General features: G+C 42.2%; 1 protein-coding gene across 1 annotated transcript in view; it reads left to right on the top strand.

Annotated features, from left to right (window-relative positions):
* Positions 1–860: 860 nt before the first annotated feature.
* Positions 861–27393, top strand: part of tmem145 (transmembrane protein 145) — a 39371-nt gene continuing 12838 nt past the window's right edge. The window contains exons 1-7 of the mRNA XM_079343578.1: positions 861–1131; positions 14056–14130; positions 14562–14639; positions 16772–16858; positions 17472–17573; positions 24899–24983; positions 25546–25617. Of these exons, the coding sequence (XP_079199704.1) occupies positions 1021–1131; positions 14056–14130; positions 14562–14639; positions 16772–16858; positions 17472–17573; positions 24899–24983; positions 25546–25617 (610 nt within the window). The 5' untranslated portion in view covers positions 861–1020. The remainder of the gene's footprint in view (positions 1132–14055; positions 14131–14561; positions 14640–16771; positions 16859–17471; positions 17574–24898; positions 24984–25545; positions 25618–27393) is intronic.

A 27393-nucleotide genomic window follows, 5' to 3' on the forward strand; every position in this document is an offset into this window, starting at 1 on the left:
AAATTATTGTTTTATGAAAGCTGTGTCAGCAAATAAAAATCAATGCTGAGAGCTCCATGTAGAATGATCAATACATTATTACATTTTCTTTCTAGAAAATGAAAGTTACATATGTTATATGAGAACAGTTTTGACTTGTAAGTACCTTAAAATGCAGTGTTATGCTTACACTGCCACATTTCCAAATACACTATACTCACTCTTATTTGATGCTTACTCTGCTGACAAGGGTTAGGATCAAAACGTAACAATAGCTCAAAAATATTCCTACACAATAGTACTCTTATATCTTAACATACATAAATGTTATTGGCCTAATTCTAAAAGATTTGACACTGTAGTTTGTCCTTACAGCCCATTTGGTTTAGTTTTTCATGGACAGTGCTGAGGCATGTTGAAAATGTTATCATTTTCAAGGAAATTCAGCAGCAATGCAACCAATTATGACCCTCCTCCTGTTGATATACACCCTGCTGTTTGGTGATGGAATAATTAAAGGCAGAAGGCCAGTCATCATCTGTCCAAGTAATACTTCATTAGAGGTGTGTGACCTCTAATGAAAACATGATTGCAATCAGTGATGGCATTTTTAATGTGCGAACGTGTCGCATTCTCAAAGCACGAGCGGAACCGGGAGCGCGCGCTCTATACCACCCAAACACACACAAACACACACACACACACACACACACACACACACACACACACACACACACACACACACACACACACACACACACACACACACACACACACACACACACACACACACACACACACACACACACACACACACACACACACACACACACCTTCCAAACAACCAGACACTCGAACGCACATCCTCCACCAGCCAGCTCCAACTGCAGGAGGGGGCCACACACAGGCACTGCGAGCAACCCGCGTCAACGAGCTTCTCCGTGCTCGAGCAGGTCCTACGTGCGCGCGCTTGCGCTCGTGCAGAGACGAGCTTCAGAGAGCTTCAGAGAGCAGACGAGAGGCAGCGGGGGAGAGAGAAAGATGGAGGTGAGGGTCGGGGAAAGACTCTTGTGCTTAGCTGTGTTGTCCAGTGTCTTCTTCGTGGATTCGGTCCTCGGGAAATACGTCAAAGGCATCGTCAACACGAAAGAGGTGAGAGCTGTTATTTTCCTACCCTTTTTTTTTTTTTTTTTTGATAGTTGCCACTTGCGACATGTCACCAAGCAGGAGCGGGAGTCGGTCTCGACTGCGTATCTGCACGCAGGTGTCTCTGGTGCTCTGCTCCGCGAATGGACGAAGAGGCTGGCTGTTATGCACCGTTGAGTTGCTCCAGTTATTCTGCTCTTTTCAGTTTTGCTACTTCGCGCAATTGTCGTGCGGCTCATCTGTGGCGTAGATTTCACCCTCATTATGACAGTCTTTGGCATCACTGTAGCCCCCCAGTAAGCGGACCACTGCTACCAATCTAGCCTCCAGTAGAGATCAGGCTTGTCTTCAGATAGACGCAGATTCACGTGGAGGATTTTCGTCGCCGGCTCTTAAATCCAAATGAGCATGTATTTGTGTTTCTGAGATGAGTCGTTACAGGTGTGCGTCATCGGGCTCCTGGGGCGCAGCGCTGCTGGATTTGTGGGCTCAGTCCAGCCTGGTCAGGGTTCTGGGTATGTTTGCTGTCAGAGCGGCATCTGCATCATCCTCATCAGCCTGACAACATCTGCTTTGAAATGTTAACTGTCTGGAGCTGAGCAGGTCTTTCAAATGCAGGAAGCTGTACCACCTGCTGTTCCCCTGCTCTGCTCCGTATTCTCTCGAGTTTGTGGATCAAGTTTGGCACACGAGTGTAGACGGGCTGTCTACCATTTTGTTGCGAGTTCAACAAGATAGGACACTTTGCAGTGACAGTAGACAATACAGTAACTCTGCCAAATGAGCCTTAAATCAATTATTCATGCTCGTTTTAGACACTCTGTTAATTCTGTTGATGTTACTGCACATGGAAGACAAAGTGCTTATCTCTTAAAAAACAACAGAGGATGCATTTGACCTTTTAATCTGTGAGGTCTTTGAGATTCTTACTGGGGTTGAAACCTTGCAAAAACAGCCTTGCATACAATTCTCCGTCCTTTAGCTTGTTATAAAATGTGTTCCATATTAATTTACCACAAATATGTTTCCAGTTCCACTTGAGGCATAAATGATTACGTTTTTGCCATGTGACTCTTCAGCATTTAATATCTCTATCGAAACGTGTTAGTGACTAAGGAGGTTGATGCACAAATTCATTATCTGAAAATGTGATGACCAGAGAGCATCATGCATGCACAAACGTGAACTCGGGTGTCGTGGATTTTTATGTCGACACAATTCCACTTGGGATCAAAAAGGATTTAAAAAAAAAAGTTTTCAAAACTTTGCTCACATTCATTAGGGTACCAATTTCTTGGCAATCACTTCACATGCCCGACTCCTGAAAAGAATCTGAGTCAGGCAGTTTGAGCCAACAATCTTTAGCACCTTACATTCCTGACTTGTTTTGCTCAGGACTACATTAAAATTGCATCATGAATAAAGAGATTGAAGCCTCCAGTTTGAATCCCCATCAGGATGACGGGAGGATTTTAATGGATAAATTGAACTCGAGCCGCTGATCCATCCATCACTGCCGTGGAGATGCCCTTGAAGGCAGCACTGAATCTGCACCTGCTCCAATGACCTGCAGTGGTTTGAACACGGTACATTCTGTGTGAGAGAGGGAGACTCTTCCTGACTACAGTGTGATCTAAGTGTGCATGAGCTGCTGTCATTTTGACATTTCACGATTTCTGTCCACAAGTTGTACAAGTATACACTGATCCAACTTTTTAAGTTCAAATACTGACTCGATACCCGGCTTTACTGCTGGTACCAAGGACTGATATCAGATCGTAGTTAGCATTAGAAGTGTGAAATACCTCCAGCTTTGCCTTTGTTGTTGCCCCCCGACCCATGTTAGCTTCACCTGGTAAAATGCACAGGCCTAACCAACGCACGCTCAGTGCCGTAGTGTACACAGTGGAGATTCTAGGGTCTCTTGGGGCCCTCGGCAAAAATCAGTTGGGGGGGGGGTCTTCAAACCAGCGTTCATCACCATCGTGTCTGGAACATTATTCCTCTCTCTCTTTCTCCCTGTTCCTTTTTTCCTCTTCATTTGTATCTGTTGACTTCACTGACAAACGTCGTTCTTCACATTAATAGTGCATGCAACGTTTAGCAGGAAAAGAGTGCGGGTGCTGTCAGTTGGGGAGGTTTCCAACCGTCGTTGCAAAAAAATTGCACGTTTTGGACCGACGCTTTGGTTTAAGTTCGTTAGCCCTCAGGAGTCCCCTACTGGTCGCCCATAGCAGTTGCCTACCTTGCCTGTGGACAAGCAGCACATGTGTACACACACAGTGGAGTAAACGCAGAATAACAGAACTGAATTGATGAAGACAGTCAAACAACACTTCAACGCTCCCATTCGGGTGAAACCAAACCCTGAGATTGGCAGTTACACTGCCAGCAGCGCTTCAACGCTATTGGGTAGCATTGAAGTTATTTTGTTAAAAACACACAATTTACAAAACATTTGTCATCGACAAACGATAAAGGAAAGAGGAGAGCTCTGTGAGTCTGCTGAAACCAGAGAGGAGTGGTCAGATGTTGGCCTGCTGTTGTGTAGCTGCTGGCTTTAAACAAGTGATCGCTCTGTGACAGCTGCCTGTTTCCAGATTCTTCACACATTCACTCACATATTAACAACTTTATGTTTGTCTCGTCTCATATTCATTTTGTCTATCAACTACAACAGGTGTCTTCCTATAAAGTAAATGCTTGTTAGCTATCACACCTTCTCTTTCCTTCCCTTTTCATCACTCAGAAAAAAAATTAGCATATCATTCAGGATACATAACATATTCTTTTTTTCAAAACAACTGGTGAACTTGGCTTTTTGTCAGAACAAACTCAAATGTGATGTCACTTACTCCGGTTTGACGGAGGGAGACTGGACAGACCATTCAACACCTTCACAAAACTCCTGAAAAACAGTTTTTGGTGTGAGCTGGATGTATGAACGCTAACAGCCACGTTTTGACTCTGAATATCTCACGGAGTTTCTCCTGCCAAGTCATCCTTTTTCTGAAGTGAGTGTGAGTGAGCTGGTGTGAGAACGCAGCAGGATAATATCAGGAGAACTCTCCTTGAGCCAAAGGGAGGAAAAGCTGATTCTGTGATTGGAGCGTGGCCATAGACTGTCTGCTCGCCACCGCTGTCATCTTTGTGCATCGCTGCATTTTGTTTCTGTTCACCAACGTCTTCTTCTGCACTCTTTTTAGTAGCATTGACATAAAAGCAGATTATTTTCTCATAAAGGGGACTCTGTCTCTTCATCCGCCTCTTCTGTGTCGTTCTTTTTACGTCATGTCTTGCATCAGGAGTCCCGGCCGCCCCTTCACTCCGACAGTGAGAGTTTTCTCGAACAACCAGATGAAGAGGATTTCAGTCTCACTGAAATTCTTTTGACATTTTCTGTGGTGCATATTGGAAAACTGCTCCCAGGTTCTGGAGTCTGTAACACTGTCAGGTGGTAGTTGATGAGCTCCAGGTCTCATTGATGCAGAAAGTTTGATCAAAATGAACATTTCATCAAAGTAAAGAAAAAAAGAGGGACACAAGCTGCGTGTGCGCTCGCACGTGCCTGCGCGCGCGTGTGTAAACACATCATCATTCTTGCCTGTCCATTACTGCCCCAAGGTCACCCACTAATTCCACTAACTCCACATCCCCTCTCTCCCAGATTCACACACACACACACACACACACACACACACACACACACACACACACACACACACACACACACACACACACACACACACACACACACACACACACACAGTAAGACTCTTTAATCTGGTGATGCTGTAGGTGTGTCAGTGTCTGCAGTAATGAAGGCAGTGTTGTCATAAATGTCATTTACCACACCAGGAGGGATGAACTGTTGACGGACCGGAGAAGTACTGAAAGCTGAGCAAAGTTATCGGAAGGCGTCGGAGCTTCAGGCTGGTCAAAAGCTTTATTTGGGCTGGTCGATGTGTGCAATTAGCTCTAGTGGCTCATGGTGTGTGGAGGCGCTGATAAAATGTTCCTTTGAGGGGCTGTAGTAGCTTTAAGGTCAGAAGAAGGTTGCTGGTTTTTAATCCAGCAGCACAGAGCACAGGGGCCCTGAACAAGGCCGCTCGTCTCGGCCTCTCTTCTTTAACGCAGACTCATTTCAAACGTTCAAAGTCCTTATCTAACCACAGATCAGGCTGAGGCGCTGCTCACACACATCTTGACATCACACTCTTGATTTCATTGGCTTCTTCCTCCCTCAGTTTCTGATGAGTAAGACACATAATGTGATGGAGATGTACATTTTAAACAGCATTATTCTCTCGAAATGTAACTCCAGGCTTGTCCTTGTGACCCAAACATGAATCCACAAGTTCATCTGTGTTTGTGAGGCTTAACTCTACTTCATGTCATAGATGTCTGTCTATAAGATAATAGAGTTGATGTGTTGTTTTAGACAGATACATTTGAAATATAATTCATCAGTGATATACATGTTCAGCCTAGTGCAGGGAATGTGTGAAACAATCCATACAGCAGTATTGTGATGTTTGTTTTCAGTGTAAATTGTTTTGTTTGTTTGTACGCTGTTGTTGATCTGCACGCTGTGCGTCAGTGTCCCATCAGGCCGACACACGGCCACAGACTGACCGCTCAAATGGAAACTGAGTTGAGTTATCACAACTGCTGCCCTCTGTGTCTCAGGAGACGTCGTCTTCCCTGTCCACATTTAGTCATAACAAACTGGTTCTAATGGGGGATTTAAACTGGGGCTGGTCGTCCTGTTTGATAAACTGGTTTTGTGATTCGGCACATGTGGTAGATCCACAGGCTCAAGTCCATTTAGCAAACCTTAAACAGCCTGGAAAGTCAACGCTCCTTGACTGAATTTGACCAAATGCTCCAAACAAACATGAACTATCAAACTTAAAGCCATCGCTGTCTTTACCAAAGCATGAGCGCTCTATCTTAAATAAGAGATATGTATAGACTTCAGCTTTTTATATGATCTTTACTAGTGTTACAGCTGAGCCTGATTCCAGAGCCTGACTACATCTGTAGTCATGAGTAGAGATTCTCAATGTGCATGCTGATTTTAGGAAAGCTTCAGATTAACAGACATGTTCATGAGGGCAGCTCTGCAGCAGCTCGGCTCTGAAGGGTCTTGGGTTTGGATCCGGTCGGTCCCGTCGCAGACCAAAGTACAGTATGTTTAATGGAAGTTTTTCTGGTTGCTGGAGAGGTGCCAGGTTATTTCTCGAGTACTGTCGACGTGCCCTTGAGCAAGGCACCGAACCCCCAATGTTTTCTAGCCTCGCATATAACAAAACAATGCCACACATAGTTGGTAATAATGATCATCTCTGCTGACTGAAGTCACTCCCGGTGACTGAAGTGTTTTAGATAGATTTTTCATGAATTTAGTTTGGGGTTTTTTGGCGCACAGATTTGTTGTTATTATGTTAAAATAATGAATAATTCAACTCTGTTTCGCTGTGTAAAAAAAAAAAGAAAGTGCTTCTAGACAGCTTATAATGTCTTTGGCTTCCACAGTTAATGAAAGTGTGTGGATTAGACTAGAAAGGTCTTCACACTTTAGTCCTTGGAACATTAATGAAAATGAACAGATGCCCTTGAAAGTCCTTTTTCTCGTTTAAAAATTTTGCGCCCATATTCATCAGCAGGTCTCAGCTCAGTGGGCTTTTTATCCGTCTGAAAATCAACATCTCAACTCCAGAGGAAAACAAGGTGATGGATGTTGGGGGTTGATGTAGCAGCAGTGGTAAAGTGACAGATTTAATCAGGAGTCTGGGACTTTATGGAATCCTGCAGGAAAGAGTCTGTGGTCTTATTTTAATGAATGTCATATCTCATCGGAAAATATGCCACTTCAAAATTCTATGATTTAAAAAAAAAACAAAAAACAAAAAAAACCCCAAGACTTTAAAAGTTAGTCAAAAACCCTTCAACTGACATTGAACTAAGTCTAGAGATCCTTGCGTGAATCAGTTTTTATCTGCATCCTGTTTTTAATGAAGACTTTGAGATTAGATACAGGCTGTGTGTGCGTGCGTGCGTGCGTGCGTGCGTGTGTGTGTGTGTGTGTGTGTGTGTGTGTGTGTGTGCGTGTGTGCGTGCGTGCGTGCGTGCGTGCGTGTGTGTGTGTGTGTGTGTGTGTGTGTGTGTGTGTATGTGTGTACTTGCCTTGATGTTGTGTGTTTAAATGGGTAAAATGTCGGTTTGTGTGCATCAGTCAGAGACAGACAGGGACGGGCTTTGTGTGTGTGTGTGTGTGTGTGTGTGTGTGTGTGTCTGTGTCTGTGTCACAGCTTTGAGTAACGCTGACTAATGAATGATTGAGAAGCCCGGCGGTCCAGGGGTGACTTGACTAGCTGATTGGTAATTAATTGTTGATGAGGCTTAGCGAGCAAACAGAGATGGAGAGGCGAGAAGAAAATGTCAGGAAACCTCGGAGTTGAAGCGTCACAAACTTTGAAGGAGAACAGAGACAGAGGTAATAAAAACAGAGATGCCAAACTCACGGATACTGTGTCAAGGCATAGCACATGATTAATTGAGTGTAAACACACACACGCACGCACATGTATTCACACACGCAAACAGGCTCGGAAGGTGCCTGAGCGATTTTGCATCATAATGCAGAGTCCACTGGGGAACAGAGAAGACTAAAAGGGGATTAAAGTCGACACCTCATCCACTGTTGCACTGATCCAGGGCTCAGTATCACACACACACACACACACACACACACACGCACACACACAGCTGTGGATGTTGGTTGGATGGTTGAAGACTGGTGAGTTTGCTTCTATGTTCTTCGTGGTTCGTTTAGTCAGGGGTCGGTCTTTACGTGGGAATCTGATGTTTCAATATGTTCGGCTGCATCGACCAACACAGTCATCTAAATGTTGTTCCATCGCATTTCAAATGTCTGATGTGAACCGTGACATCTCTGAATCAATAGTTTATGATTAATCTCAACCTCCCTGTGAGTAGTGCATAATTACAGTCCAAATTCAGAAATGGTTTGATTGAGGTACGGCTCCATTTAAAGCTGCACACAGCGCTGGTCAGTAGTGCCCTGTATGTGTACAGTAAGTATCTGCTGATATATCCTATAAAGAGTTTGGACTTAGATTCTGTAACATAGTGTACATGGTGAAGAGGAATACTTGATCAAATCTAGACAAAGTTCAAAGTATTTGAAGTTTACATTTCCTGTGTAATTATTTTGAATCGACTTTAACATCCATCACAGTTACTGTCATATCCATCTTCAGAGATCGGCTTTTTGTCTTTGATATTTACCTTTTATTATTAAAAATGAAAAAGTATGTACTTACATGCCAGCTTCAGATTTAAACCTGTGTCTTAGTAAATGGCTCCAGAAACTATAATTCTACAATACCGAGATGTTTTTACGTTTGGATACTTTAAAGTGCTGCCACGTCTTAACAACGAGTTTCTGAGTCTCTGCTTTCAGCTCACAGCTCAACACTTTGTTAGTCTTTCCAGAAGTATGTGGGCAGCATCATGCACTCAGACAGGCTGCTGCTGACTATTCTTTATATTTACCAGACTGTCTCAAACATGACTGAGTCTCCAATAGTCAGGTTACATCTGACCTGCACAGAGTCCCCCCCCCCCACAAACCTTTAGGATGAACTGGAAAGCCAGCTGTGAGCTCCATGTATCACACAGCAGCAGTGTCTGACCTCACTAATGCTTTGTCACTGAGGTGGAATCTCCTGCAGCCAGCCTCAGACATGGTGTGTTAAGCTTTCTTTGAAGAGTGCAGGGCTTTAAACGTCATTATTATGTCATTATACATATCAGGAGATGCTGTTTTTGAAAATGATAACAAATGACTGAGATGAGTTAAGTTTGAGTTCATAAAATGTGCGGCCCTACCTCTCTGTGGTTTCATTGATCAGCGACTGGAAACCTCGAGGATTTCAAAGTAAAGCCGTTGAGTTAGCGTAAAAAGTTTGCAGTTCTTCAAACGCGTCCACTTGAGGCTGGCTGTCAAAAAACATGCAAATCCCATTTTAGAATGCCCTTTTCACAGGCTTACAGTCTGAGTAAAAAAAAAACCTTTTACTCTCCAAAGGTTTTTTTTTTATAGCACATCTTTAGATTTACAACTTTAGATTTGGAACCCCGAATAAATCAGCCCTAAAACATCGGCACCAAAGTATCCAAGGACCAGCTCTTAAACAATGTCAAAAGTTGACATTTAACAGAAGAGGTCTCTGCTTTTCAGCATCGTGTGTGTCTGTCACAATGCATGAACGCTGTGCACTCGTGTGTGTGTGTGTGTGTGTGTGTGTGTGTGTGTGTGTGTGTGTGTGTGTGTGTGTGTGTGTGTGTGTGTGTGTGTGTGTGTGTGTGTGTGTGTGTGTGTGTGTGTGTGTGTGTGTGTGTGTGTGTGTGTGTGTGTGTGTGTGTGTGTGTGTGTGTGTGTGTGTGTGTGTGTGTGTCTGTGATCGCGCTCCAATTGGCCAAAAACCTGTTGTCCTGTCCTGTCCTGGTCACCAGTTGATACTCTGGGTTGACCGACAGGCCGGAGAGTTGTAGCTGTTTGCCAGGACGTTTAAGGCCCGCCTCCTCTTCGCCTCATTTCCTGTTTCTGGATCCAAAGTTAATTTGAGAGATCGTTTTCAATGGACGACATCACTGACACTATGTCAATGTTTAATACATGGAGTTGGTAAAGAGGGACCAAGTGTTTGCTTAAGTCTCAAAGAATAAACTCACATGTCAGAAATGAAAACGATCTAAATGTCTGTTTTGGATTGAGATTGAAGGTCGTGCTGCGTCATTGAAGGTCATGTGAAGGACGATCTCACGAGGGACAGAATAAGTGTTTGTGTCTGTTTCAATGGATGGCTTCGCCTTTTGATGTTTCTATGGCAGCTGCAAACTAAGGCATGCTGTGGTTGCTATGACGATAATGTTGGGGGGGGGGCTTTTTATACAATGTGTGTGCCTTGGAAGTGATGTGTGGTGGAGGGTGGGCTTGTTACAACAGCAGCTATGACGTGCGTCTAGAGTGTGTGACAGATGCTTGTTTGTGTGTGTGTGTGTGTGTGTGTGTGTGTGTGTGAAACAAGGGGGTCTTTCACAGTGCTAAATTGAGTTAAGTGCCCCCCCCCCTCCTAAAAAAAGAAAAAAAACAACAACAACACAAAAAGGAACAAAACAAAAATCATCCCATCAAGTCTACCCCAGTCTCCTCTCCCCAGAGATTCATCTATGGGTCAGTGAGCGTCACCCGGGACGACGTGTGGCGGTGGGAGCGAGTCTCGGGCTTCACTGACTTTTGGAGTTTGCCATGAATTATGACCCAGAGGCTCCGGGGGGATGAAGCGGGCTGGCAGCAGCTGAAATATGGCTGCGGTTTTGTTTGCTGTGATATATGGAGGCGGCAGTGCTAGCCACGCTACACTGCTCTCTGGTTGCACTTTATTTTCTCAGCACAGAAATTAGCATGCTTGTTTATGTGGAGCGAACAGAGGGCAGAGGCAATTATAGGACAATGGTGCATGGGGAGCTTTGTGGTTGGGTGAAGATGGAATCTTAATAATTAACCAACCTAAAGGCTCGTTTTAATAAAAAAAAAAAAAAAAAAAAGGAGAAGGGAGCAACAGAATGTAATGGGCAAGTTGTAACCTTGGGTGTTCATGTTTGTGTCGACTTGTGTTTACACAGGAACAAGAACATTAAATTGACTAGAAGAACCTGAAGTAGAACTCAGAGACACATCCAAATAATATGAAATCCTGATATGAAAGAACATGTCAGCAAATGTTACGTTTGCGTGCATGGATTTTTAAATAAATCAGCTGTGCGAGCGGCTGCTCTGTGCAATGACAAACAAACCACTTGTGTCATCATTTTATAAATGTCAGCACTCACACAGGTAGCATGAGGAAGAGTCACAGCATCATCAAACGCCTGACTATTGATGATCTAAATCTGGGACAGTTTGCATCTGTCAGTCTTTTCTGTGATCAGCGTGTTCGCCATCAGATTCTATTATTAATTATTTTATAAAAAAGAGTGTGAATGGGGGGAGGGAGAAAAGTGTAGAAGCTGAGCATGCTTTGCGTCTTTGCATGAAAATGGAGTTAAAGGATGTACATATTGGTCCCAGTAAACAGACCCAGTGGGTCACTGGTTGTACCAGCTGTACGGTTACTTCAGATTAGGTTTGGAATGGCTGCTTGGGGAAGGACAACTCAACTTTCTTTATTTACACACAACACTGTGGATCCAAACTGCTGAACAGCACAAAAACAAACAAAGCTTCAGAAAGTAAAAAGACAAATCCAATAACAATCCAGATGGAAAAAGAACAATTCTGTACAGTGAAACACAAAAGTTACAGAGCTACTGTATGGATCCTTGAGCTTGACGGGAGTTTTAGAATTGAAGGCAGTCGAATAGAAATGTGCTTTAAGGTCTTAAAAACACCGATAGTGAGAGAGAGAGAGACGATCCATTTAACACAGTCAGCAGTGTTTTAAAGTCAGGTGTAAGGAGGGCGCACACTGATGAGCATGTTTATGCTCTATGAACAAGGCTGTTGTAAAAAGAGAAACGATGTCGTACGGATAATAATAATAATGAAGGTGTGTGTCGATCTGTTTTGAAGTTCTATGCAGATCTGAGTCGTTCGCTCTTTTGGCTTTTTGTGTTGAAAACTCTGAAGGTCTAACAACAGAAATTTGACACTCAGAAAAAGTCGACCTTTCTCTGAGCGTAAGGAACGCGCCACTCAAATAACTCAAATGATTGAATCTTTTTGGAAGAAGTTGTAGATGTGTTTCCTGTCGATTTAACAGAGAACGTTGAGTTTTATATTCCATTATTAAACTTGATATATGAACGTATGGTAAAAGAATGTGTGTCCATCTTTGTATCAACATCTTGTGCGATGAGTCCAAAAAGACATATTTGATGTTTTCAGTTTCATCCAGCTGTTTCCCAAACGTAAAGAACTGAGTAGTTGAACGTTCACTGATCTATCTGAGGCAGAAACATGAATGACATAGAATCAAAACCACACTGAGGCTCTACATGAACTAAAAAAGCATTTACCTCAAAAATCCTTTGAACTGAATCCAGCTCTGCTCCGTCTCCATCCTCATTTGTCTGAATAAATGTGAAGTCATTTGTTGTGCTGATTTTTGCCAGACGAGTTACTTTTGTCAGAGATCCGATGTCTCATTCTGGTTCACACCTCTTCTGTCATTCTGCCGGCTCCAGTAGAGAGAGCACTCGCACCGGGCCAGGTGAACAGTAAAGAAGTGATGTGGTGTTAGTGCTGCGTTCAGCACTATGAGCCTTATCTCCACAATGTGGCGGCCCACAGCTGTATATAATAACATGGATATCTATAGAGCACCAGTGAGTGAGCCACCATGCTGCACAGCCTTATGCAAGCTCAGTGAAGTACAACATCAGCACTATTATCTGCTCTCCCGCTGCCGAGCTTATGGCTGAATAATATGTAGAATAGATATCTTATCTTCTTCTCCAACTTTCTCCCTGATGAACGGGCTCAGCAGCCCCTTCATGCCCCCTTCCTCCAGAAGTTTACCCCCCTGACACTACTTCACTCCTCTGCACTTCTTCTTCTTCTTCTCCTCTTCCATTCAAGCTTTCTTATTCTCCCCTCTTCAATCTGTTGTTTCCTTTTTCTCCAAACTCCTCGTCTCTTTCTCTTCTTTGCTGCAACGTTAATGTTCACTCCCACACTAATGTCTCCTGTGTTTTGGTAAACGGTTTGGTCTGACTCATTTTGATTTAGAAAACAGTCTCCATACTGTATCTCAGCCGCCCTGCTTTCAGCATCATTGTTTGGTTCTGACTTCAAACGTTTCCCCCCTGTACTTCTTTCCCGACTTTTGTTTTGTATGCTTACAAGCTGTGAAGTTTTTGGAGAACAATATACGTCATATCTGGTTGCCAAGTCATGGCTAGAATATACAATGGTAAGACAATACTTTGCATGAATGCTGCTGCCTTTGTCTGTAAATCTGTTGCAGCTTCAAAGCCATTTAAGAGCAGATTTTTTAAAAGCCATTTATTTCTTCAGAAGTTTTTTTGGCTTTGACTTTTGGTGTAAAAAATTGATTTATTTTATTTTTTAATTTTATTTTTTGTTGTTGAAAGAATATTAATGGCCGAGCAGCTATATCAAACCACTGTTTTCTTCACTGAACAATATGAAGAACAAGTTGAAACTCTTTACATACGCTCAATTCATTTTGTTAAACCAAAAAATTGAAAGCGGTGCTTTTCTCACAATGTATCTGAGTGTTACCATGGTAACACGGGATGTTGCCCTGAGTTGCCAAGAGGAAAGGGTTGCTAATGCTAACGTTGGGAAACAATAAAGGAGAGACTAAACGTTTACATTTAAGAGTGACCTTTCAGGAAATATCATTCAGAAACATTTTTGTAAGAATGAGTCATTTCAGTCGTCTTCAGGCCTGAGCTGATCTTTGAATCAAGTGCCGATAAGCAGATGTTAGCATGTGACTGTCATTATAGTGAATGTGGACAAATGAATCTGCTGAACATCAGCATGTGCAGTCAGCGTGTAGTGTGAGCACCTTTAGATAAATCAGCGTTTAGACGCACACCTCTGATCTGTTTTTATCAGATCACCGCTCGGAGTTAATCTCCTCCTTTGATTTTTGTGTTTTGCTTTGAATTTCTCACACTTGTGTTGTGTTTATTTTACAGATTTGATCCAGCTTCTCGTAACTCTTTGCTGTAAAGCCTTTTGTAACTTGGCTTTAAAAAGATGACATTGTGGAGTCACTTTTATTGTCGGTGTTTGCTCATGTTTGGCTGATAACAGTGTAAAGAGTTGACTCCTAATCTTTTGTTTGCATCTCCTCCTTGCTGCAGGACTGGGTTTTCCTCACTCGATTCTGCTTTCTCACTGACTTTGGTCGTTTGGACTTCCGGTTCCGCTACCCAAAGGTAGGACGACTTAATGTCGACATTTTAAACAAACTTTCCGCATTGATTCAACCTGCTCACACTTTGTTTCTCTGGCAGTAAAATTGTTTTCATTTTCTTTTTTCTTTCTTTCTCTGCTTTTGATCTTTCTCTCTCCTCTCCTTTATACTGATGCATTATCTTTCTTTCCTCTGGATTTTCCTGCTGAATCTACCTCTCTCTTTTTTTCTATCCCTTCCTTCTGCTTTTGCACCCTTGCCTGCTCCGTATTTTCACACGTCTGTTTTGTTCTTCCACACGGTCCTGTTTTTCCCGTGCCTTGCTTTACTGTCATCGCCTGCAGACTTTGGAAACAGTTTTGGCCGTATAAATCTCAAAAACGTCTCTCTGCCTCCTCTGATCTGTGTACTCGCTGTGCTTTCTCTCTTTGTCTCTGCGTCTCCTCTGTGCAGTCTCGCTGCTGTCAGAACATATTGCTCTACTTTGATGACAGCTCTCAGTGGCCAGCTGTGTACAAGAGGCCTGAAAAGGTGAGATACTGACACCCTCTGCATCATCTCTCTCGACAAGCCGTTATTACACAGGCACTCTTTTACTTATCTCATGTCAGTGCTTTAATGAAAAAGCCCCGTGACTCCAATTTAGATCATTTTTGCATTTAAGTTGAACCAAAGGTTCAGACGCTGCTCAGAATAAAACAAAGCTGTCTGTCTGAGTTCCTGAATGGCCTTTCTCTCGCAGGCAGTGATTTATTATTGATGATACACACAGTGATCAAGGATGGGGCAATCCATGTTTGTGAACAGAGAGTTCTGCCTTTAAGGGAAGCTTCTCAACAAGAAGTGATGGCAAGAACACTTTCTACAGAGAGATTTGTTCAGAATCTGCTCATACTGTAACATGTAGTTCTGTGTCTTTGGACAAGTACTTAAAAACACAAGCTCTTAGATCAAAGTTAAAGAGTTACTGTCAGCCAATTCAGGGACTTTGACATCCATATTGGAAGATTATTAGAGGAATGACAAGTGTGTGTTTATAACAGTGAACTGTAAACAGAACTGTGTGTTGTCTATTTTTAAAGGGCATTGAAGTGTTAAGGCCAAACTAAAGGAAAATAAATGACAGTCGTTTTATCATGAGAATGTTCAGGCTGACATTAGACTTATTCACAAAGTCTTTTGAATCCTGACACTTCTGCTGACGAGGTGCTTACATGCTAACATGCTCCGCTCGCCTGTCAGGTTATTTTTCTTAACTGTTCATCGATTCTGCGGCTACGTGCAACAGCCTTTAATATCGATACAACGACAAAAACAATGTTGTTTCCTCCGCCATCATGTCGTAAACAATGCACTCATGTCCTGCTTCGCTCACAACTGAAAATTACAACCTTATTCTTTAATATACAACTTACATATTCTCTTTTTTTCCCTCTAATGTGGTTTTTATACTACAGTGTATAAAATAAACCTATGATTGCTATTGATATTTTCTACCGAGATAAATCTCTGGCTCAACAAAAGTCTATAACCTTGAAGGCTAGTAGTCGGCTCCTCAGCCTCACATCAGTCGTTTTAGTACAAATCCAAGTACTTGAGCTTGAGAACAGATCGAGCCAAATCTCTAGAAAAGGCTCGTGCTCCCACTGAATGCAATCTATCTATTTACAGTTTCTGCATTTAGTAGCTTCTCAAATACACATTCCCCATCCGGCGAGTTTTAGTTCTGAGATCTTCAGCTTTTAAAGTGGAGAGAGCGTCAGCTATAGTGGCAGCATGCGTGAATCCTTAATCCCTGTTTCATGCAGCTGTATGCTCCTTCAGCTGATGCAGCACGATACAGTCTATAAAATCAACATTGAATTGCTTTCACGCCCAATAAATAATATATAATGTGAGCGTTTTTCTGTAGGCAGACGTATGTTCTCTCCACTCGCCCAGTTTAAAGCTGCACTTAACCAGACAAGGTTTCTTTTTTATCCACAAACAGCATGTTATGGATAAGTTTTATGTTTGTCTTATCTAGATTAAAACCAGTTTCTCAGTAAGAAGTGTTTGGTCGAGCTGTTATTCAGTGTGATGCGGACCATACCTAAAAATGATAGTCCGACACTGTCAGAAAAAAGAACAACCGTACATTGTTTGGCCCATGTCATCATTTGGTTGTGTTTTCTCCCTGCTGACATATCTTCACAGATAGCTGTGACATTATTTATGTACATTTCCAGCACAGCTGAAAATAGTGCACCATTTGTCAGCTCCACGACTCATTTTTTTTTGTCAGTCTCCAAAAATCAAATACTGTGACCTTAATTCTTCATTTCGCAAACAAGATGCATTGAGCAGTCACACTGCAAGAAATCCATCAAAGGGGAGACTAAGAATATCCATTCCAGTTCCCCTCAGCAGATTCAAAAGGTGACGATTACAGTTTGATTAAACACACAGTTTCCTGATCAGAAACTCTAGTGTGCCTCATTGCTGCGTTTTTATTAATATGCATACATCTAAATGTGGGTGTAAATTGGAGCAGCATGCAGCAAGCGTGGGCCTCGTGTCTCGGCTTAAATTAAAACATGTCATTATTAATGTGGGCAACACATTAATAACACACAGGATTTTAGTTTCATCTAACTAATCTTATTTGTTTGTTTTCCTGTCAGAACTGCTACCAGAAGGAAGCCGTACTGAGGCCAGAGAACAACCAGGTCATCAACCTCACAACACGCTACACATGGTCAGGCTGTGTGGTAAGAACATGCACACACACACACACACACACACACACACACACACACACACACACACACACACACACACACACACACACACACACACACACTCTTTGACCCACGTATTTCAGGTTTTTAGCACCACGAAGAAGTATAAGAGACGTAGACAAACAAGTAGAGAGACAGCGAGCTGGAGGAAGCTAATGGCCTCTAATGTGTTTTTGTAGCGTTTTCTGGTTTGCACCCTTGATGATGCATCCCAGGCAAACAGAAAAAAATGCCAAAAAGACCTTTTTTTCTCCTGTAAAGGTTTTTTTAAAAAGGAAAAAAAAAAGTATTTTTTTTTTCAATAAGCTACACAGTGTGTTTGTTTATCACATTAGGAAGTGTAATTGCCAGAGCGACTCTGTTGTTGTGGCTGTTAGTGGATTTTGTTGACACGTTTCAGGCTATATCGGGGTGTGAAATATGTCTGTGTCTCGATATTTCAAGTCTCCCACTCGACTGTGATAATTCAGAGTGTCTCAGAGGTAAAATGCAATGCCTTTTCAGATAAGGACGCCCTCAGTGCAGCCCCCTCCCTGTCTCATGCATGTTCTCATCTATCTCTCCGTATCTCTGCTTCTCTCAGGTGGAGGGAGACGGGAACGAGGAGGTTCTGAGCTGCGTGGGCGGTCGTAGTTTCCGCTCGGTCAGGGAGAGATGGTGGTACATCGCTCTCAGCAAGTGTGGGGTAAGCATTGACCTCTGACGCCACCTCGACTCCCCACTGGCGGTTCGTCCACATAAGGGCATGGCGGTTGCCATAGCGACAGATACAGACTCGTAGAGCTCACACACAGAGTCACTGTCTTCTGCTGCTCCTCAGATAAACAGGCTCCATCATCGTCACCCGTTCAATCATCTTCTTCAATCCATTAGAACTGTAATCAGATTATTCGTGAGGGTTGCAACTGATAGAAGAAAAGATTAATAGCATTTTAAAAGAGGTTTTGCAGTCAATAACAGAAAGTTGATAGAATAGATTTTTAAGCAGCAGCATCGTACACTAAAATAGAAAAGCTCAGGCATGAAATATACTCACACCTTACATGTTTTAGGGCAATTTTTTTTTTATGCTGGCCCCTTTTTTAAAATCTAACCCAACTTGAGCTTCATTTCTGTCCCACTTTATTTTTTTGAAACCAGGCTACATCTTCAAACCTTGAAGTGAAGGAGTCTCGGTAGGAAAAATAGCACAAGAGCTTCAACTCTGCGATTGAGAGTAGTGTAATTATCCAACTAAGACAGTGTAAGGATATGAAGATTGTAGTTTAGAAAAAGTGGTGTTTTAGTCAAGTGCGGTCATTCATCCACATAGAAGTTGTACAGAAGATGCACATGGTGTTTCCTTCTCATAGACCGGCTGTGAAGGAAAATACGAGTACACATAACAAAACAGTAAACAAACGAATCCACAAACATCAGACAAACCAGACGCTGAATGTGATTAGACTTGCACTTCTGGAATACAGAGATTTGATGAATTTAGATCCAGTTTTGATATAAACAGGCACTCCACGCTGTGTGAATGATTAAATTAAAAATGCGGATTCTCCTGAGGATTACCAAACGTTGTTACATGTTGCAGACCTCACAACCTCTAACTTCCTATCTCCCACCTGATCTCGTATCTGTGCCTCTCCCTGAATCGCCTGCAGACCCTTTGAAGTGCTTTACCTCTCTGCGATGCCACAGCACTTTGTACAACGCGGCACAAAGACTCTGAAAATGCGACCATGCCAGACACGCTTACAAGGACTTCAATGGAGCCCAATAATTAGCACGCTAGGGGAACCTTGGAGCCTGTTGTTGCTTCATGGGGACTCAGAGTTGTGCTAATGGTGTGCTCGGAGAAGAAGTTGGAGCTGCTTCGCCGTGTTGTTGTTTGTTGATGCGTCTGGACTCGGGCACTCGCTGAAGAAATCATAAGCTCATATAATGATAGCTCAGCTCAGTGATGATACATCCTCCTACACAGAAGACTTCAGTCAAGGACGAATCTCAGAAAAAAAAAAAGTGTGTGTTTTTTCTTTATGTATGTGTGCGGCGTATGATTTGAGAGTGGAGGAGGAGAAATAAGTATGATTTCTGCTGAATTTGAGTCACTGCCTGACTGCCTATCAGAGTCATCCTCTGGGTTACTACAGTGCCATGCCCGTGGTCATGAGTCCGTTTGTTTGTGTGTGTACTATTTATTTATTTGTTGGGTGCAGGGTTGTTTTCAGAGCGCTGGGTGAAGAGGGATCTGATTAGAAGGGATGTTTCCTGCACTGTGTGGTTTAGTGTCATGCCAGCGCCGGCTGATAGACACGCTGCCTAATGCCTTTAGACTCAAGTATAGAAGCTGTCCTCTCAACTCTCGGGGACATATGTACGCTGAGCCCTGCAGCCACTTTCCACCCAGCGTCTCCCAACGCTCGGCTTCTCCCCCCCCCCCCCCCCCCCCCCACCTCTCCTACCGCTGTCGCTCACAGTCTTTTGCTACGTCCACCTCTTTTTCAGCTCCCTGTCTCCAAGTTGTGATGTGTTCCACGCCATTTCATATCTATTTACCTCTCCGTCTCCTGCGTCTCTCTGTCAGCTTGCCTCTAATTGTGTTTTTCGTCTCCATCTTGCCCATCTCACTGGTCTCATTTCTTCGTTCCCTCTCACTCATTCCATGCATTCCCTATCCATGCGCCCTCTCTTTTATGTGCTTCTTCCTATTTTTCTCATTGTCCACTTTTCTCTCTTACCTATTTCTCTTTTCCATCTCGGCATTTACCTTCACTAAAGTGGGTCTGGCTCTATATTAGGATGTCTACTCTGAGTCCCGGCCTGGGCGTTGGCTGGCTTGCTTGAGATGATAATATTTGAGGTTGATCACTATCTAACATTTCCGAGCAATTTCACTTGATTAGTTATAGTTTGAAACCTCGAGGCTGCAAATCGTCATTTTTATCAGGGAGAAAACAAAAGGACACTCAAGATAAGTTAAACCACTGATGACAAAGGAGGTGACCTCTGGTATTCAACAACAATGTTTTCAGGACAATTAAGTTGCAGCATCACCCACATTTCACTGAAGTAGTGTCAATGCTGCTCGTCATGACTCAACAAATTAAAAAAGTTCAGCAACAAAGAAATGAAACAAAAACATAAAGGTAGCAGTACAGTACAGCATGACAGGTCAGAACCTGATTTGAAGTCATCAGGGTTTTCAATTTATTTTATCTGTCAGTCCTGACCCATAATAAATCTAAGGAGGCAACACCACTTTTCATTTAGTCTTGCATTCATTCATTCATTCATTCATATGAGGCAGTTACAGGCATCAGTTTGATCTGGTCCCTATTGCAAGGTGTGCTTGTGTTTTTTCCACTTCGTCGTCATAATCCTGGATGTGTTAGAAAATTCTACAAAGCCTAACTCAAACTTTTAAAGTCCATCTGGAAGAGTGGATCAGCCTCTTCAGAGATAAATCGGTGGTGTGTTTGGCAAAGGTTGATCCAACCACTCCATGAGAGCCCCCACCGCCGGGGCCCAAAGTGGGGAAACTGGAGGGCAAGGTGTAAAAATGCACCTGACTCATTACTCCTATAAGACTCAGAGTTGTAAGTCTGACTGGAGTCCAATAGTGTCTATGAAATGTTTTATCATATATATTGCAGATCATCCTCAGTCTCTTACTTTTAATTGCTGCAAAATACAGAAGATCCAGCTCTAAAGCCTCAGCACAAAGGGGCAAACTAACTGCGAGGCCACCAGCACCCAACAGTGCTGCCTTTTTTGATGAGTGACAATAATATTGTAGTTATTCTAGCATTCATTGTAAATGAACAGAAAACCGAGTAACTCGATAAAGACGCTTCATTGTTTGCAATTGACCTTTTTCACCAGGCTCTTATTCTCACAGCCTCTCAGACTAAAGTGGAAAAAAGGAGGAAAATCTATGACTGGCTGTTATCAACTTCTGATTTATTATTCTGAGCTGAAGTGCTGATAATGAGCAAAATTGCCTCAGCAGGGAGCAGAGGAAGCTCCAAATGTGGCGCGGGCGACAATAATGGCCGACATCTCTTAGCTGCCAACTTGGCAGGTGACTCATCGTTAGTGAACAAACACGCCCACCTCTGCTGTTCTCTGTTCGGGTCCCAGTCAAAAAGTGGTAAACTATATCTCTCCTCTGGAACACAGCCACGTGTAGAAGAGCAATACGTCTCCCAGCATGCCAGTTGAGAAACGCTGCACTGCTCTAATGTAATAATTCATAAGATATAATAGCAGAGGTATTTAAGATGCTCCCCTTAAAGGAAATAAAGACCTGATTTGTTGTTAAGTAGATTGTGTCTCTCACAATGAAATCTATGCAGAATAATATTAGCTTTGTTTGTATTTATATTGACTTTGCTCTCTGACTAACTTATTTTAGTTGGTGAACAAACAACTTAATCTGTTTATCTTTATTCCCTTCACCTTCACACACACACACACACACACACACACACACACTCACTCACTCACTCACTCACTCACTCACTCACTCCTCTTCTTCCTCCTTCCTTTCTTACTCTCCATATGATATTCCAGGAAGATTGATTGTTTGCTTCATTTTATTGCCAGATTATACTCAGTCCATGCTGAGCTGGGCTGTCAGTGTTATTCTGTTCTGTTGATTTATGTGATGGTTTTGGCACCTTCGTTTGAACTAAGTGAAGTTTTGTTACAACATGCAACAATATGTTAAACTTCTCATTTGTTGCACTAGTTTGGAGAAGATTTTTTTGTTTCAAGATGATAATGGACCAGTGAGTTCTTTACCTGCCTACATACCTTTTTGATACCTAGACCTAAAAACCACAATAACTTAGACGTTGAAATGTATGCTACATGATATTGGTGGAAAAACACTGAAGGTGGACATCTGAGTGCATGCTAAGCACCCTGCATGTTGTTGATCATTTTCCTAAAATGACTTTATGTTTAAGGCTATTGCATCAGATTGATGCTCTGTATATGATTGGAAGAAGTGGATAAAAAAAAATTCTTAATGCCAAATAGAGCAGCAAGAAATTCAGCCAGTCTCGCAGATGATTGGAGAAGATGCTGAAGTATGTGCTGATTCATAAATAGACTTTGAATCCATGGGTCCAGAATTCTTTTGAACCAAAAATTATTTCTGAATCAAATCGTGACCCCAAGAATCGAAATGGAGAAACCCAAAGATGCCCTGCCCTAGTGCTGCAGTTTAGACACTATAGCTGCAATACTGTTGTGTTTTATGAAACAACTCCAGCACCATGATGTCTGTGAAGAAACAGGCTTTTCAGTTTCACTAAATCCAGACATCACTCCAACAGACCTGATTTGTAGATTTGGATGATTCGAATAGCAATGGAGTGACATCATTAAAATCACACTTTTTTTTAATGTGTCTCTGTATCTACATTCAAAGTTAGACATTCATTGTTCGTTGTTGACACCAAACTCTCAATTTTCCAAAGAAACTCCCAGGTGGTCACCCTGGTCTGTAAGCTGTAACCTAACACTTCACTTTACTGAGACAAGATCTCAAAAGGCTCTCAGAAATGCTTTTACATGCAGTTATGTGCAGCCCAGGGGAGCTCAGGATGTTCACACTGCACAGGTGTTTGGTTGAAGAGAGCTTCAGAGTGTGATAAATCAGTACAGTATATCAAAGACTCGAACCAAAAACCGTACTGTGCTGCTCTGTGGGACTGACAGGCGGTCCCACAGAGAGAATCCCTGCGGTGTGAAGTACTTTTTTTTCTCTTTTGCACCCATCTCTCTTCCCCTCTTTGCATTTATTCCTTTTTCATCATGTTGTCTCCTTCTCTACCTGTTTTCTTAACTCCTCCCCCCCCCCCCCCCCCCCCCCCCCCCAATACCTATCACTCTCTTTATCTCTGTCTCCTTGCTCTTTGTGTCTGTATTGATTTTGTGGCAGTTCACGCTCCACGCTTCTTGCCCTTTTTGATAGAGGGAGTGAGATGGAGTTTCGGGCTGCCAAATGAAATCAAAGTCTTTTTTTCTTTTCTTTTTTTCTATCTCCTCCTTTTCCCTCGCCCCAACGCAACAAGCTCCAACTCCATCGGCTTTGAACTTGCGTGTGTGAAATGAGCTCTCTGTGCTCTGATTGTCAACCCATCTCTGTCCCCCTCCTCTTTAATTCTCGGCTCCTCATCGCTCTGTTTCTCACCTCCCACATTCTTTTCAATTTGACACTTTTTTTTCATTTGTGAGAGCACAAAACATTACCATCATACCATCAGTGGTTTAACACACAGGTACGTTCGGGGGTTTTTTTTTCCTCCTCTGTATTTCTTCTCCTCTGCATGTTTACCTACCTGAATATTCTCTTTGTGCATTCCCAAAGCATCACAGTGTAGAGCAATTACATCGGATCAACATATAATTATTATAAGCCTCAGAAATATTTGATTTCCATGCCACTCTTACTATTAATAATAAAAGAAACAGGAATACTCTGCAGTAAATTGGAGAAAACTTTTGCTACAATCCTTCCTCTCTTCTATTAATCTGGGTCATCTTCTCATTGAGCAGAGCAGCCTACATCCCTTTTTATTCCCCTTCTCACTACCTGCACACACCTGGGGCATCCCGAGGCACTTTCAGGCCAGCTTGGGGACTGACTGCTATATGGAACAATTACACTGAGCAGCTAAACCGAGAGAGTGTCCCTCCCTGAAGAGGGTTTGATTCTTTCTTCCATCTAGTATCAGAAATGTTTGGAGGCAATCTGGATTTTTTTTTCAGACTTTCAAACTGGAAAGGTTTTATATGAGAACGTTTCGACATAAAACCTTCTTCACTCACATGAGAGTTATGAGCGTTAAAAGACATCTGGAGGAGACTTGACTAAAAAACACTGCCTCCACATGTACTGTACAAAAGCAATTAAGAAATGCCAAAGGTAGTAGATTGTCCACAGGGGGCGCACAAGAGTTCCTCAGAGGAGCTTTAAGAACAGGAAATCTCTGCTGATCTTAGTTAACGAAACTATCTCAATATTAGCAAATAATAATTACAAAATAATAATGATCTGAATAGAAACATTGTCTCATGATTGTGTAGGCTAGTGTATGACAGTGTGAGGTTTTGATATTGTGTTTTGACTCTGGTGGTAGTGAACGTTATGTTTCTTCAGGCTGCATTTTGGCTTCTACACGCTTAATCATGTTAACATAATTTAACAAAGGCCGGTCAGGGCTGCGCAATGATTTATAATTATTGTCGAACTGTCAATGTTGCCAACTTCTACAGTATGCACACATTGTGGTATCTTCAATTTTAGAGGGAAAATCTTTGACAAAACAGATTTATAATGCAGTTTTAACGAGGCCCACAAAATACGAACGCAACAAAAGACCTTTGTCCTCAATACAATATTTCACATGATAATGTTCTACTATTTAGCTTTCAGCAAAGTGTCGAACACAGCTTTTTACCGCTTAACTTTTTAAAAAGAAAGTTCCACACATGTAGTTTTAAAATGTAGTTCGACTTATGTACGTCTTGATATTGTTCTATCGTGCTCAAATATTGAATGAACGTGCCAGCCCAATCCCTCAAACCGTCTCACATAGTATTGAAAATATCCATCGATACCAATATGAAGTGATGCGTGGCTTTGCCTCCATTTCCTCCATAATTTATGTTTACTGCAGTCTTCTTGGTGATGCATCACTCTGATCTTACAGTGTAAAATGCTGCTTTTAAAAACAGTCAATACCTTTTTTCTCTCCCTCTACCATCAGGGTCCCACAGGTGTCCATTTTCAGATACATCATGTAAAGAAAAATCTCACAGAAGTAATTCATCTAAGAATCTAAAGAGCCACCTCTCATGGACATTTCAACCTGCAAAATTGTCTGGCACAGCTTTAAGCTTTCATGGCTGTTTGTAGTGATCAGTGTAAGAGAATGCACTCTTAATCTCACCTGCCTCCTCTTTCTCTTTGTTTCTCCCTCCTCCCTCCTCTTCCCTTTCTGGCAGGGCGATGGCTTGCGGCTGGAGTACGAGATGAAGCTGACCAATGGCCAGTCTTTCTGGACGCAGCATTTCTCTGCAGATGAGTTCGGTAAGAGTGATTAGACAGAAAGAGAGAGATTACCGAACGAATCGCTGATGGCACAAGCCAACACCACTTAGCACGGCCAATAAAGCATACTGAACTGAACAAATTACAATAATGAAGGGACGGCTGAATGAATTAATGATGATGGATGAACTGTGAGGAAGGGATGAAAAGAAATAGGGGCCCAAGTAGCTTCTAAATGAATTATTCCTACATCCCCAATGTGCTTCTCTCTCTCTCTCTCCCTCTCTCTCTCTCCCTCTCTCTCTCCCTCTCTCTCTCTCCCTCTCTCTCTGTGTTTGCTGTTTAACTAATCCTACATCCTCATCACGTAACTGCCTCTGGATTTTTCATCCCTTCATTTTTTACCTTCCTTCCTCTATCATCGCCTCCCACCTCGATATCCTCTGTACCTCATTGCCTTTTTTTTTTTTACCTTCTGGTTTCCACCTCCTCTTTTAAACTTTCATTTCTCCTGTTTCCACTTTCCTGTTCTTCACTCTGTCTTCCGTTCTCATCAATTATTTGGCTTCACTCCCCTTCTTCCTCCACCCACTTTTCACAGGTATCTTAGAGACGGACATCACGTTCCTGGTCATCTTCTCCATGGTGTTCCTCCTGTCGTGCTACTTTGCATGTAAGTACTGTCTTTTCCACTCACCATATCTTTCTCTCTCCCTCTTCTCTAAGAAAGGGCCACATGTTCCTGACTTTCCAAGCCTGCAGCAGTCATTAAGTGCCCCCCCCCCTTTTTTTTTTCTATAAAAACGACATGTTTTCTTGATGGGAGATGAGAGTAAGTCTTCATGTTTCCTCTCATAAGAAAAAGGTGAAGCATGTGCCTATTTTTTTTCTTGAGCCGGGACTTTGTCAGAGCAGAGCATAAGTAACATAAGAAGCAGGAGATGGAGGATGCTGAGTGCAGGGTAGGGTTTTTCGTGTAAAGGTGAACGGTTGAATAGAGACAGTAGCGTTAGCCGGAGGGTAAGTGAAGCAGGTTTGTCACACCAAGGTCACAGCTCAAAGAGAGAACAAAAGCTCAGAGGAAAAGGTTACCCGCAAATTCCAACTCTGTCATTCCCCTTCCTTTTCGTCTTTGTCTTCTTCTTCGTGTAAGGCAGACATAAAGAGTTGATTTATGTTTTATTACTCGTGAGAAGGCCTATTTTCCTCCTTAACTCGACTCCACCCTGAATTTTGTCAGCCGAGTCAGATTTCTCTGCTCATTACGAAGTTTCCACTATTTGTTCTTTTTTTGTTTTTAGTTTTTAATTTGTCTTCCACAATTCCCAAAGCCCCACTGAGGAGCGTCAGAGACACACCAGGTTTTTTTTTTTTTTTTCCAACATCAAGCTCCTTTTATTCAGTGTTTTCGCTGGTGTTAATCAAAGGCTCGGTTTGTTTTGGGGAGGAGGAGACCTCTGTGGGTATTTAGCTCTCGGTAAAAAAAAATAAACCTGTGAACAAAATAAAAAAGATCCTAGTCTAATAACAAGGTGAAGCACCTTGGAACAAACTAGCAGCTAACCTCACCCACCCTTATGATGTCAAGTGAACTTTTTGACTTTTGGATGATTTTAATCACCTGACCGGTTCATTTTTGAGGAGGAGGAGAGCTCTGCAGATAATTCTGCTTTAAGTAAAAACTTCAATACGAGACTCATTTTCAGACTTAATTGGTGAAGTTGACTTTCTACCATGTGTTGGATTAGCTGACGAGACGTGAGCACGCAGGGTGGCAATGACTGACAATTTCAATGGTTGACTTTCAGAGGGCAGGTCTTGGCCTTTCCCTTTCTCTGAGGAACTCATTCAAATAGCACAATACATGTTTCTTGTTTTGGCTATGATGATCTTCTCATTTGAATTAAAGGGATTTATTATTAAAAAAGAATTATTAGAAAAGTTAAAGGCATGAAAATGTTATTGGTCATAATAAAAAATATTCATACAGATTATGATACATGTTGAATAACGGAGGTGTTGTCTATAGTCCATAATGTTCTGCCATACAGAGAACTTTAATTTTATTTAACAACATTTTAAACCTCTGTCTCTGAGATTTCTGTAGAGTTCTAATACAGTGAAGTTAAAAGTCGCGTTTGTTTGTTAGATAGATAGATAGATACTTTATTGATCCCGAGGGAAATTCAATTAAAAGACGTTAAAAAAGTCGTTTGAAAAAATTCTGCAGCAATGATTTCTCTGGATAATCAACAGAAACAGAACGACAGTGGTTCTTGTGGGGACTCTTTCTTTGGATGAAACCTTTTTCTGCTCAGAATTTAAACTCATCAGGGTAACAAGGCCTCCTTTTATATCCTGTTGTATTTACTATGTTTTAACTAGCACTAATGAAATGCCTTTGGGGGGCACTTTCTTGAAGTGAAGGAGGAACTCTCAAACTATCTGC

The sequence above is a fragment of the Symphodus melops genome (assembly GCF_947650265.1).
Source record: "Symphodus melops genome assembly, chromosome: 5".
Taxonomy (NCBI): Eukaryota; Metazoa; Chordata; class Actinopteri; order Labriformes; family Labridae; genus Symphodus; species Symphodus melops.